At 41.1% G+C, this 14314-nt stretch overlaps 1 protein-coding gene across 4 annotated transcripts; it reads right to left on the minus strand.

The window, feature by feature from the left end:
* Positions 1-278: 278 nt before the first annotated feature.
* ankle2 (ankyrin repeat and LEM domain containing 2) lies at positions 279-14304 on the minus strand. 4 transcript variants are annotated; one of them, XM_087171621.1, is made up of 13 exons: positions 14228-14304; positions 11458-11964; positions 10214-10408; positions 9808-9992; positions 8835-9023; positions 8617-8739; positions 8191-8254; positions 7321-7500; positions 7087-7189; positions 3133-3323; positions 2011-2872; positions 1562-1693; positions 279-1228 (listed from the first exon to the last, which is right to left on the minus strand). In XM_087171621.1, exons 2-13 carry the CDS (start codon positions 11951-11953, stop codon positions 1018-1020), a joined length of 2931 nt encoding a protein of 976 aa, XP_087027747.1. In that variant the 5' UTR covers positions 11954-11964; positions 14228-14304; the 3' UTR covers positions 279-1017. The 4 variants fall into 4 exon arrangements, with proteins under 4 accessions (XP_087027747.1, XP_087027749.1, XP_087027748.1 ...); XM_087171623.1 differs by lacking the exon at positions 14228-14304 and adding an exon at positions 14115-14130; XM_087171622.1 differs by lacking the exon at positions 14228-14304 and adding an exon at positions 13930-14070.
* Between the last annotated feature and the right edge of the window lie 10 nt (positions 14305-14314).

Raw genomic sequence — 14314 nt, forward strand, 5'->3', positions numbered from 1 at the left:
TTTCTGTCTTTCTGTCCTGTAGTGGTTAAAAATCTCTTAATACAGCTTTAAGGTGGTCTCAGACTGAGCAATTTGAAGGTTTAGCCCAGACAAGACAAACTTGAAAATATGTTTTACTGATGGGTGTGTTTTGTCACTCATACTCACACTGTGCGAGATGTTTGTGATTGAAAGATATTAAAGAGAAAACATGAAAATAAAAATTGCACAGTCTAAGGCCGCCGTTAGTGGCTGAAAGGAAAAGTCAAGACATGTCCAGGAACCACCGAGAAAAGATAGAAAATGTATGCATTTATTGAAGAACAAAATAAAAACATGGAAGATCTCAGTCTTATCAGTTTTTCCCATGTTTGCCATAATCATCTGTGACCGATGAAAACTGACAGAGGACTAGTCCATCACTTCAGAAAATTAAGGCAATTCCTGAACTGAGGAAAAACATAGGAAATGGCAGTCGGTTTTAACACCATTAATAAAAACATTTAAATTTTGTGCTACTGACCAACATACAAAAAATAATTTTTAAAATATTGACATTTTACTTTTTTTTTTAAGAACATCTTCAGTGACAGAATCCTGTTGAGGATTCCACACTAAGGTTTTAGTGACCAACTAACTTTGGGGAGTGCGGCTTGAATTCACGATATTCAAAAAAGTTGACTACAGGTGCTTCACACTTGCCACAATTAACATTACCGTCAATTCAACATGGTCCACACCCATACAGTACATAAATTACCAAGGTTTCTTTTTTTTTCTTTTTTCTTTTTTTAAAGTCTTGAGTGTACATCACAACCCAACGTGATGAGAATTCCTGTATTACATAGGAGTAGTACCATACATCATTAATACAAATCTTCCAGACAATTGTGCATATTTCTGTTAGGTATGTGGTTTCTGAGCTCTGGTGTAGCCACCTTGGTGCAGCTGGGTTTGTGGTGGGGAGGGAAGGGCGGAGTTAGGGTTAGGGTTTGGAGAGGGTATGGCCGCAGTGGTAAGAGGCAGGGGGAGGGGCATTTAGACTGGTGGCTCGTTCAAGTGCTTGAGGCGAATGCGCTGGATGTAGCTAGCATTGGCAGGGCTGTAACGGCTGGGGCTGAAGTCTGGTGAGGCAGCGTGCCGGGCAGGACTGAAGCGGCCGGTGGGAGAGATCAGGCCGCTGACCGGGGAGCCGGGAGTCTGATGCTGCATCCTGAGTCGTGGTTTTACCACCGCAGGGCTGGGCCAGCTAGAAGACACACATCAACACCAGTCAGTGGTTACATTTACAATATTGTTGCTTTGCTATTAATACTGAAAGGTAAAGTCGTACAGATTTACAGTCTCGCAGCTGAAAGTCTTTTACTTATTCTCTGGAAAGAAAACACTTCTTCGTTCACTGGCATTTCACTTTACTACTAACCCATTGCATGAATGTAACTGCAAAACATTCTAGTAGCAAACCTCTGCACTAGACTTTTTTGTGTAATTTCTGCTTTAATTATCATCCTTACTCTTTTTTTGTGAAAATATGTGAAAACTCATCTACTTTATTACAGTATTTAGCTCATAATATACTAACCTCTGCATTTCTGATGCAGAGTATGACGTCATTGTGCTCTTCCACTTATGAATGCTGGGATACTTCTGGGAATCGACGTCTATGCCGTCTATTGCTGACAAGACCTGTCTGTCCAACTTGCTTGGTGAATCTCTGTGAAAACATGGAAAACTTATCACACATGCAGACATTGACTCATTGTCATCACAACTTTTAAGTTAAGGGGATCATGAAACCTTTTATAACTGGCTACTTGATAATCAATGATAGTTAAGAGTTAGCTGGTATTTCAGAGTAAATGCCTAGACTAGAATAAGAAACCATAATGACCCAGAAAAACAGACAGGGTTAGCTACAAAGTTCCAATATCAGTCTAAAGTTACATTATAACGGGCAATTCCTAAAACTGGTGGGGGTGTAACTTCCACCTGTATCTACTCTCCCATCATGCAGAAAAAACAGTGACTCACCCATCGATGAAAAATCCTCTTCTTATGTGCGGTGGAGTCCTCGGTAGGAACTCATGGGAGTTATCTAAGGACTTATAGGAAGAACCTGAGGATCCTGAGCTGCTCAGGTCTCTACCCCCATGGTCCCATGACTTGGACCTAGCACAGAAGTTGCGCCCCCCTGTTACTGACCCCCTAGTCCTGCCCAGTAACTCAAGGCTCTCCTCTGCGTCAAAGTACTCCTGTGAACTGCCGCTGCTGCGCCTCTCCTCTGTCTCCCCTCCCTCTGTTCTCCAGCTTGGACCTTCCAATGCCTCGCCGTCCTGACTGCTGTGGCCGAGAGACAGGCGGTTCAGCCCAGAACTCAGGTCTGTGGCGGAGGAGGAGCCGTAGGTGTCCCTGTGCCGACTCCCTCCACTGCTCCTTCTCTCCCTGCAGCTGGTGGGGCTGTCCAGCGGTTCTTGCAGTGACATGCGCTCAAACTCCACCATGAGGTTGGAGATGGGCGACAGCAGGCAGGAGGAGGACGGGGATGTGCGAGGGGACACCTTGTCTCCATTGTGAGTCCTATCTCTGGAGGAGGAACACACCCCATTTTTGCAGACGACGCCTGGTGACAGGAGGCCGTCATCGCAGCAGCACAGCAGGTCCTGCTCAGCGGCTGTCTCGATCAGGTCGGCCCCACGGTGGTGCAGCGCAATGGGCAGGATGTGGAATTCGCGGCCGCCCACTGCTCCCTTCAGGCCATCCTTGGATGCAGCAGAGGAGGTGATGCTGGTGAGTGCTGCGTTCTGACGGTTCTTCATTTCCTCAAGGCTGATGTCATCACCCTCGTCCAGGAAGGCACCAACAGAGATGGAGTTGCAGAACTTTTTGGGCTTGCCTGCAACCAGGGATGATGAATCACCAAAACAGAAACGGTGTAATTTTAGCTACAATTCTTCATGGCAGCAGATTAGCTGCTTTGCAAAATGCTTTGTCTCTTTCATACCTAACAAGAGGCTATAGTTGAGAACATACAGTTCAATGCCAATTAACACATTCAGTCACGGAGGATGATCTGAAATGTCCCATTTCTTATTTCAGTAATTCATACTTTTTTCAGACCTTGTAGCTTGCCTGACACAGAGCAGGTGAGTATACCTGGAGACGGGCTTTTGAACCTGTTGCTGGTCTCGTTTTCCCCAGCCTCCTCATGAGCCCGTGGGCTGAAATCCTTCTTGTTCAGGTAATCTTCCAGCTTTCTTAGCCCCTCAATCGATGACAGATCCACAAAACTGTCCAGGAAGTCCCAATACTCGGCCCAAGGGTGGCCCATCTCATGAGCCAGGTCTCTGTAAATAAAGGACCCAATTATTACACATACAAATAAGCCATATCTCTGTATTTATTAGTCACAAATAGTGGTGTTCTCGTAGTTGCTGGAGCATGAATCTAACTTTCACTGACCAACTCAAAACTACAAATAAGATTTAATTACTCTGCAATTATAGAAATTTATGTGTGCGAATAACTTGCTGTTACATTGGCAGTGGAGCATTTATCAGATTCTTTCAGATATCAGATTTAATATAGAATATTTGCTAATGCAACACATACCTCCCGACAACACAGGATGTTGTTTCTCTATGTTGTTTGTGTTTTCCAGATGTTGTACAGCACTTTGGCCAGCTGTTTGCTATATTTAAATGTGCCTTATAAAAAAATTTGATTTGATATCTGTAGCATACATACATACTGTTAATAATACTACAGACACACATCCAAACAAACTTATGTGCTTTTGAGTCATTTCCAGTACTAATTTGATGCTTTCAATTACTTTTTTTATTCATCAAATTAAATTTACTGTTCAGTTACATACAGTGAAAACGGAAAATAATTATGAGAAACTTAGTGGTGATGACATGGAACAAATGATGAACCAGATTTGAACCTAGGGTGTGTTACACATGGCCCAAATTGTTCATAATCCCCAAAGACACACTCACCGTGCTGTACATTCTTCACAATAATGGGCGTAGGTTTTGTCTGAACATTACTTTCAAATATTTCCCTGTAAGGTCTCTTACAGATCTCATACTGAAAAAAACGATTCCATTCTTCTTGCTTTTGAAAGTAAACCAATACTCACTAACGGTTTGTGTGAAATCACACCGATTTTGTAAGTCCGATTTTGTAAAACAAAATTTTTCTTTGCCTCTCTGTTTCCCAGCCCTCTACAAAGCCAGGCCATGGGGCATTTAAAATGATCGAAAGGCAACTGGTGTGTCTGGGACATGCATGTCTGCTCCAACACAGAGGAGCTTTGGTGGTTTCTGGAAACAAGATAACAGAATTCCCCTAATATCCACGGAAGTCACAATTTCCTCTGCCATTGCAAACAGCTTTTTGCATGGTCTCTCATCCTGTTTCATTTGGAGTGTGGCTCTTACAGTCTACTGCTGTTTATGTTCTCATGTCCTCATGCAATCCAGCTCTCCCCTTACGTCTGACCCAAGGAGAAGACCCAGCTTTTGTTCCTACACTAAACCTGTCCCAACATCCCATTTGCCTTGTTTTGATGTATCTGCTGTACCTAAGGCCATCTCCTCTGGACTGTGCAGCACAGAAGCATACTGGTCAGTGACTGAGTCAATGACCTTGTGCCTTGCCATCCTTGTTGGGCACAAAGGCTTGACAGTTTTGTATTGTGCACTTTTTGATGATTTTACATTGTTTTCAAACACTGTCTTGAATTTCCCTGACAAGGCGATGACCAGCAGGCAGCTTCAGTTGCCAAGTTAACACAATGTGCCCCACAGTGTACGTACAAAGCCAGTTACTGTTGCTTCTTGAGAAGTGCTTGTGCCCCCAAGTTCTTGCCTGCTATATATGCGGCCCCATCCTATGCCCTTCGTCTCAAACACGACACTGGCAAATTCATCCTTTTGAGTCCTCTAAATCAATGGCACAAATGTTTTCTCCAGTTGTTGATGTTGCTTGACACCAACAAATTCTTTACATGGGACCAAATCACGCTCTAATCTAATCCAACCTCCATCATTTATTAGAGAGAACCGCACTAATTGTTGAGTGTTAAAAGCTGCAATGTCTCTTTCAACTGTATTGCCAAGGAGTTTGTGGCTGTGCTTCTCAAGCCAATTACAGAGAATGGAGTGAGTTTCTAATCGATTCTTTAACATTTGGAGATTACCCTCTTCTTTCTTGTGTCCGCTGAAGGCTTATCTTCTGCCTAGCCAAGAGTTTAACTGCATCAACTACTTCATACAGACAGTGTCTGTCGTCCTCCTGTTGCTTTTGCAATGCACGCAAGAACTTTGTCTCTGTGGACTTCGCTTGATAGAGACTTACCAAGACTGAGTGGCATGGGCATGTGAAGATGCATGGCCTTTGGACTTTTCTATCACCTTCTTTTAGAAGTCCTACACTAACAAATGCAGGACCTTTGAATTAAAGTCTGCATTTTTGTCATTAAAGGTGTTCACACGATGGAAACACAAACCCCTCTAAGCACTGGAGCATAATGCAACCACAGAAAGTCCTTAAACCCCTTCTCATGAAATTTTAAGACTGTTGGACAGAGTTTATGGCTCCATCTCCCTCAGATTTGGCTGGTAAGGCTCCTTTGGATCTTCACTCAAGGTTCTTTCCCTGCCCGTGCACACTATCTTCTCAAACAAACAACAAAAAATTTAGCTTTAAAATAATTAAAATATCTATAAAATGTACCTACAGAGGGTGGAAAGAACATCGGAAACACCCCAAAAATGTCTTAAAAAATTAGAGCTACAAAAAGAAAATAATTCCTCTTAATTCTTATTAATTTAGTGCCAATTAAGAGCATGTTAAAAGAGGTCCAGCCTGCAGCCTATTCCATTGCTGTAGACCTAACTCACAAACTTTCCTTAATAACCTAAAAACATTTTCTAATCTCAGATTGCACCAAAATACGGGGATTCATCTCATGTTTCTAAAAAGCAATTGCTTCTGAAAATTACTTTTTTATCCTGAGTTAATCCAATATGAACATGTATGTCCTTTTCCATTTTCACTGTCCCCTGACCTGGAAAACACTTTTTAAAATGTCAAGCTGTCTATAATATATGACCTCTTATGTGTTTGTCTGTCTCTGCCTCCCTCTCTCGCCCTCTCTCTGTCTGAGTGAGTGGTGCTTCCAGCATGCAACTACCATTATTCATATGGTCATTATATCCAAGAGCAGTTTAACAAAACCTATGCAAAAATCAAATGAAAGAGACTTTCTGTTAATTGCTTCACACACTTCAACTGCACCTTCCCTGAAGGAAGGAATTAACAAAATAACTGCAATTAGGTGACTATTGTTTTGTCACTGCTTGTGGTCAGAGAGACTAGATGTCGATCCAACTCATGAACTTCCCCTAATAGCATCAAAATCTTGTTGAAAATATCTCACATTCATAATGAAAACATTTTTTATTTAAACTTTTGTTTGAATTTATAATATGTAAATACATTCCAATTGATAAAATTCACATTCAAATGTCCCAAACTGTCAACAAATCACATGCTGCAGTTTGTATGACTGTCTTTGGACAACTGCTGTGCTGGATTAGCTGGTTTGCTGCTATTTTAGCTAGCTAGCAAGCTTTTATGGGCAGGCAACAATAAGATAAGGTAAGTAATTCTGGCTCATCAACCTGCCAGCGTACACACAGCACCAAAAGAGAGGAGGAGAACCTGTGCCACTGCTGACTAAGATCACAACACTGTGTGTGTGTGTGTGTGTGTGTGTGTGTGTGTGTGTGTGTGTGTGTGTGTGTGTGTGTGTGTGTGGCATTGTTGCGTCTATGAGTAATGTTATAGGGGTTTTTCTAAATAAGTCATCTGCTCCTTCATGTTTCTGTTGGGGGGGACAAGTGCTTGTGTCCCAAACAGAGGGGGAAGTATCCCTTCTCTGAAATCTACACTGCAATCTGCAATGAACCCAGTAGCATCATCATATATTTGAAACCTCTCATGTTATTTCGTTTACCTCTCACTACCAGAGAGGCGGACGACAGACATAAACTCATAGATATCATAAAAGCAGTGAGGTTACTATGTGGGACTAACCTGCCCACTCTCTCTGCCCCACGGTCAGGATCAGACTTGAGGATGTTGTGGAAAAGGTCGGCTCGGTCTCTGGGTGGCGTCTTCCAGGACCGACGAAAGTCATCTGCCTACAAGAGAAGGATATATTTTCTAGGCAAGATATGTTTCAAATGATGAAAATTATTCTAGTTTTGGTCTCAAAACTTCCCGACTTCATGACATGAGAAGACAAACATAACGAGACAGGTAAAGAACTTGCTTTAGATGGGCTCAGGGGTCCAGCAAAGGCTGTGACGGTCATCAATGGATCCATGGGGCTTCTTGTGTGCCGCTGGATCAGCGAGAGACTTTCTGAGGACTCAGGTGACCACAGAGCACCTATGATGGGCTGAGAGGTGTTGTCGGTTGCCCTCAACAAAGGGATATAGCAGCGGTCTGAGAGACAACAGACAATTACAATTTTAAACACTGTTCGATGGACAAGACTTTTATTCACAGCACTTAACACAACAATGGCTACACCAGTGGGAACCAAAGCTCAAGCTGCCAGTCTACTTCACAACAAAATCTAATTTTGTGTGTTGTGAAATATCTGTTGCATATGGTGCTGTCAGTCTCTGCCCAGGACAGTGAGAGAGATACTGCGAGCAGAGCTTGATGCCAAGTGCCATGCTCACACATCAAATTTAGTACAGTTCTAGTCTTACACTGCAATTATCAGATTTACCCTTTTTTTCACACCCCAGACTGACTCTCTGAAGACTGAACAACATCACACAACTGCAGCTGTGAAGTGATTTGTAATACAAACTTGTCAGTAGCCCATTCACTAGTATTCACAGTCAGCCACAAGCCCAAAGCACCACAACCTGCTAATGATGTTTTCTGCCTATATCCTACTATCAGCCAACATTGTTACCACCATCACAAACTGAACAGATTAAAAAATAATAACGTTTAAAATAAAAAACAGAGCAGAATTCAAACTACATAACATGTTTTTTTCTTATTTAACAATGACATGTGCATGTACACTAAATGGCACTAGACTGTGTCCTTCAGGAAACAGAGAGATCATAGGGACAAAAACTGTTCATGTTTTAGGAAATATGAGTGTGTCCTTACCCTCCAAATAGTCACTTATCTTCTGCTTCACTTCTTGGGTTTTATTTTTTCTGCTACAAATAAGCTGTGGAAAAGAAAAAAAACATACAGCTGTTGTTGAATCAATTGAGGAAAGAATTTGCTCATCTAAGTTTAGCTTACAATGTTGCACTGAGTGACTGTTGCCAAACGATTTGAAAAGCAAGCTGAAAGGTCACAGCTTCAAAACCTGAGCGAGCATAACTGTATCTCCCTCAGCTACTGCCAGGTCTTCAGAGGTCAGCAGTACGGTGCAAGGCTGAGTAACTTCAAGACAGCTATTGTATGTATGTGCACACATTCATGAAAACTTTCTATGTATTAACCCCCAGTAATGACAGCCCAGGCTATGTCAAATAGGTGTGCATGTTATCTTAAAAATTTGTTAAGTTAAATAAACCTTCTTACATCACAAGGCTTCAGGCCATCCTTGTTCTTACAGTTCTTATCGATGTCAGGATGCGAACACAGAACATTGACCACATCCGGACACCCAAACTTACAGGCAAAGTGGAGCGGCGTTTCAAACCCCTGAAACACAGCAAAGTACAATGTGAACACAGCACATTTACTACCTTTGGAAAGAATCTAATCTAATCTAGTTTAGCTGGTATGAAAAAACTTACAGCCTTATCTGGGGTGTTGAGGTAAAGATCTACAATGTAGCGGATACGTTTCTGCAGCATGACTTCCTGGTCATCTGGGTACATGAGGCGCATGAACTCTGGGTTCTCCAAGGTGTCCAGCAGCAGCTGGGCAATTCCCGCCTGGTTCTCCTTGGCTGCCACGTGCATGACATTGTACCGACAGCCCTCCTAACCAGACAAAACAGTGGAACAACTATATGGATGAGGACATAATCCTCTTTAATCTCCTGTCAACAGGAAAGGATGTTTAATTCTGTCAAAAAGCAGCATCTGACCCTAACTTCACCTGCTGAAGTTGGGGATTTATCACTCATCATTATTTTATTTTTTAATGACTCGATCTTAAGAAACAGCGGTTAGTATTTATAATATAGCATAAAATCTGCAGATTTAAACTTCTAAAAACTGATTCAATATGTAAAATGCAATTTATTTTCAGTTAAATGTAGTTGAAACTATAAATTGACAGGATAAGAAAACTAATGAAAACCTCTGTTAATAGTCTTGAATCATCAGCCAGCAATACAGTCTTCTACCTTATCGGCATCGTTCTTCTTCACTCTTCTGCACATTAAATGTGTTTTTTTTATTTTTTATTACTTAGCTCCAAAAGTAGAGTTTGAATTGTACATTGTTGAGGAGTCTCAGCACTAAGTGACGAAAGAAGGTTCTTTTTTAAATGAACTCATTGGATACACATAGTTCTGTTTTCTGTCACATTAGCGACTTTAGTCTTCAGAAAAGAATTAGCTGGAAAGGTTGGCACCGATGTGGAAAATACATTTATGTATCAACAAATGACAATATTCAAGTCAGGATATGCATCTCTATAAACAGCAAAGAGTTTGAATACCCAGAACAGTAGGCTACTACTGCAACAAGCTCAAACAATGCTGCATCTTAATTTAACTACAAAATGTATTAATTCTTCAGGAAAACTGACAGCACACACCTGCACAATAGTGGGATTATCCCCTGAGCCAATGAGATAGCGCGGGTTGCTCAGGACCAGCTCGCTGAAGGCCAACTCGTCGCCCTTCTCCACAGCTTTCCGCAGTTTGGCGGTCAGGTCCTGGGTCCGTGGGCTCTTGAAACTGTTGGCCCGCTCCCGGTTGATGGTATCAACCTCCATGTTGTCTAGCATGAAGAGGGAGAAGAGAGTGAAGGATGAGCATGGCAGTTGAAAACTCCAATTATTGTTCAAGGCTGGTGTGCTCCATGGTCAAACTGTGACAGGGTTTATCTTTCAAAAGATTTCCAATAAAATACATAAACAGATCCACTGTTATATATTTTATTAGAAATTGGTTGGCTATGGCCATTTCTACAAATACGTCTCATACATCTTATCTGCTTACCTTTACTAATGACCAGGCCTGGTTTGACAGGAGATACACAGGGTGTTGATTTGTTGGGAGAGGGGAAATAGTCGCAGATCCCCTTGGCGAACTTCTCCGCATCCTCACGGTTGGGAAAAGCTTTGAAGCGGGCTCCCTTCATCATCTTTACAGCCTGAAGGGCATCCTTCTTATCTGTGTATACATGTGCTCTCTCTAAAAAAAACAAAACAAAAAAAGTAGCCATTTTATTCTCTTGTCAATTTTCCTTTGAATTGAAACTATATTTAGATGTATGTTTCCATAACTGCTGAAAATATATTGTTGTACTATGGCTATAGTTTTTGTTTACACTACATAAAAGCATTGCAGCATTCAGCACTATCAATAAATATGAGTGAAAGAAAAGTAAAAAATGGTGAAAACAAACATTTGAAACTTCTGTTTGAACAAACATGGAAATAATTTGTTACTGAGAGGAGAAAAATTTTACTAATTACAGCTGTTTCTCGCCTTAATCTCATTACAACATAATTGTTATGTAGCACTAAATTCAACATAAAAGGTTCTGGGTGTAGAACATTTATTTGTGCATGAAAAAAAATATCTTTCTTACCAACCTCACTGTTATTGATTATTTATATTTTTTAAGTTGTAAAATCTTTTTTTCATTTAAATTAGATTTTTAGTGACACAATTAGGTGATTAATCAATTAGTAGATCAAAAGGAAACTTTGTCAACAACTATTTTGCAAAAATGCAAAACATTTGATGGTTCCAGCTTCTGAAATGTGGGCATTTGATGCTTTCCTTTGTGTATAGTGAACTATATATAATATGGGTTAGAGTCTCATTGGGCTTTGTATAGTCATAATGGGCATAGACAAAAATGATTAATCAAGGAAAATAGTCTGCATATTATTCCATATTGAGATGAATAGTAAGTTGCAGCTATCATCTTTAACTGTATTTTTTTATATTGTAAATATACTTTGGTAGGAAATATTAATCACACTTCCATCCCCTTATCAAAGTCAAAGTCAGACTGGATGAAATGATGATGGACTCACAAATACATAAGAGATGTAGTTGTGTTTGGAAAGTATTTTTTCCCATACTTGCAGAGCCTTTTTACTGCAGTTCCCGAAAATTTAAGACAACACGGTAGGTAATGCTGAACACTGCTGCAACTTTTGTTAACTCTCTATATGTAACAATCACATCTGTATAACACCACATAAAGTAACAAGCTCAGCCTCTCTTACCATTTCTAGCCAAAACATCCTCCCACAGTGGACATACTCCATAAAAAAAGGTTGGGGACACTTGTGCAGGCTTTGAAGGGGTTTCTGTTTTTGACTGAAAGTTACTGCCTTCAGCAGAGCTGTTTGAGGTTGTCTTTACTGAGATCTCCTCTTCTTCTGGAGGGTTGAGACCCAGACCGTAGCCAAAGTCCAACTCTTCACTGGCAGCCTCAGATGGGCTCCTACTTGGTGCAGCATTGGTGGGAGCTGAGGTGGCACACAGCACAGGGTTGGCATGATCAGCAACAGAGGCTGCACTGACCAAATTTCCTGCTGAAGAGCTGTTGTCCGATTCAGTGGCACTGTTCTCTGGCCCGGCCAGGACTCGGGCTAATTTCCTCTCAAAGGTGGCTCGGGTGGTAGCTGTGATGGGACCGCACTTAAGGTCCGCTCGGGCAAACTCCTCGCGCAGTTCATCGGCACTTAGCCCCCTCAGCCTGCTCAGAACCGCCTCCATGCTTCAGCTCCCTGCAGCACATCACACAATACACGTCAGCAATCGTGACCAGCTGTTGTTATTAAACTGAACAACCACAAGAAATATGATAATTAGCACTAATCTCTTTAGTATTCCATACTTTTTTAAACTAAATATCAAGAATCTAACATAAATTTTGTTGACTCAATTAACACTGCACCACAGTTGCACATTTCAAATTCAGTCATATTTCTCCCGGATATTTGTGAATACCAATAAAGTAGAATATAGGAAGTGTCATTTAGGCAAGATGAGATTTTTTAGAGCTAAATGGATATTGTGACATCCCCTGATTTTCCTTTTTTATTTACAGATCTATTGCCAGCACTGCCAAATAATAACCATCCATTCAGAAACACATTTATTTGTATTGTCTGCCTTTTAACAGTCTGAACACAAAATTTATTTAGTTTTGTATAATTTAGTGTACACTATAACTTGGCCTTTACTCGTTAAGATCATATCTGTGTATTAACCAAAAACTTTGTGAAACAAAATTAAATCCAGAGTGAGTTTAGTAAGTTTTTACCTTCCTCTGTATTACTGTATTACCACAACAAGCAGTCACACGTTGAAAAATAGCATACACAGTGATTTTACCAACAAGTACTCTTCAGTTATAAGTATTTCCATGTAGACTACACAACTCCATTACATGTAGCTAATGTGTTTGCTCAACAGCTACACAGTCTTTTACAAATATTAGTACACGTAATGCAATAATAAAGCAGGCACTACTGAAGTTCTATATTCCTATAATATTAACCCAACATATTATATCTTTTCGGAACCAACCACACTAATGTGGGACTAGCATCTGCTAGCTAGCCCGCTAACTAACAAGTAAGCTTTAGCAGAGGGGGCTGTGCCTGGCATAGCTAGCACAAGGGAAACTGCTCAGATGAAAATCTTGACAGACAGAATAAAGTAGGTAATTTGGACTGGAGTGTTAACGATTACAAATATATAGAAAATTAGATAAATTATAACAATATTAGTCGGTTCATTCGCACACTGTCACGCCCAAGTATGTCATTCGAGGTGGGTTTTCGGGCTGCAACGTAACAAATTTGATACGTCTTCGTTGGTGATGATACCGATGAAAATCAAAGTGTACGTGATGACATCTAGTAACAAATGTGTCCCTATACTTACCAAGGAACATTTTTTATTTAATATGCGCAGAGATAAGGGAAACCGCTGTTAGTTTTGCACAGATAAACTGTAGGATAGACACAAAGCTGGAGACGGTCTGGAATAGTCTCATTGTTTACAACATGTTCTGCGCATGCTCAGTTGCAAGGGAGGGCGCACGCTGCATTCCAGACCTGTGGGAAAACTCAAACCTGAGCGACATACTGACAGGCGCCAAACAAAGTTAATTGCCACGTTTCTCTCTAAAGCACTGCACAACGATAAACAATATAATTTGAACGATACCTTACGCCGACTTGTGGCACTACACTTAAGAACGCCACTGCTTAACTCCCTCTATACTACACCATTTTTTATATCATGGCTACTTATTTTCGGCACTTACATCATCAAAAAACATAACTCAAGATGATTAGTTGGACACTGGTCCACTATCAAAACCACCTAATGCTGCTCAAAGCAGTATTTTGAGTACGTCTCTATCATGTACACACTTTCCCCAATGTGTGAATATAGCATCATGCTCTCCCATTGCAGACGTGACCAATCCAAGGAAACGGTAACCTAGCACCCTCGGTCTTTCTGGTTGACAACACGTATTACTATTTAAAATAGATGGCAACGACGAATGAGTGGAAATGTAATGTCATGTTGGTATAAACATCATACTCAAGAATATTCGTGTTGGCACAATCCCATGTATGCAGCCCAACTTGGTCAGGCATACATCAGGCAAGCCAAAAGCAAGACATGACGATTCTCAAGATACTTATACAAGTACTAAGGCAAACAGCAGTTACCTTTACAGATCACTGTCCATAAAAGGTGGATGCAAAGAAAATTCTAGTGACGTTAGCTACACGATCCATTTTAGGAGCTGAGCTGAGCTTCACAGGCATGCTAACAGTCATTAGCCGCTTAGCAAGGAAAGAAGCTAATCACTCAAGCCGCCGGTTAGCATAGCATGCGTTAGGTTCATACGTACGGTAAGAACAGTTCTTGTAACCTTACCATACACATAACCACAAACATGTACCACAGTTAAATGTAGTGAACCGCTAGTTGAAAATATTCTCGTTTTAATAGAACCATGCCCACCTCCTCCTCTCTCCCCGGCTACTGTTGCTAGGTGTCCGCGACGGTTTCAAAATGCAGAGGGCGAGGACCCGCTTCCGTCTAACATAG

This window comes from Seriola lalandi, unplaced genomic scaffold (genome assembly GCF_002814215.2).
Source record: "Seriola lalandi dorsalis isolate HSWRI2012SDOR001 ecotype SW California unplaced genomic scaffold, Sedor1 jcf7180002054883, whole genome shotgun sequence".
In the NCBI taxonomy this organism is placed as follows: domain Eukaryota; kingdom Metazoa; phylum Chordata; class Actinopteri; order Carangiformes; family Carangidae; genus Seriola; species Seriola lalandi.

Excerpts from the sequence above, each read along its gene's own strand:
- ankle2 (XM_087171621.1), bottom strand. The coding sequence starts at position 11,953 with ATGGAGGCGGTTCTGAGCAGGCTGAGGGGGCTAAGTGCCGATGAACTG. Across the intron at positions 9,993-10,213 it reads AGGCCTGGTCATTAGTAAAG|ACAACATGGAGGTTGATACC; the intron begins GTAAGCAGATAA and ends TCTTCATGCTAG. Across the intron at positions 8,740-8,834 it reads TCAACACCCCAGATAAGGCT|GGGTTTGAAACGCCGCTCCA; the intron begins GTAAGTTTTTTC and ends GCTGTGTTTCAG.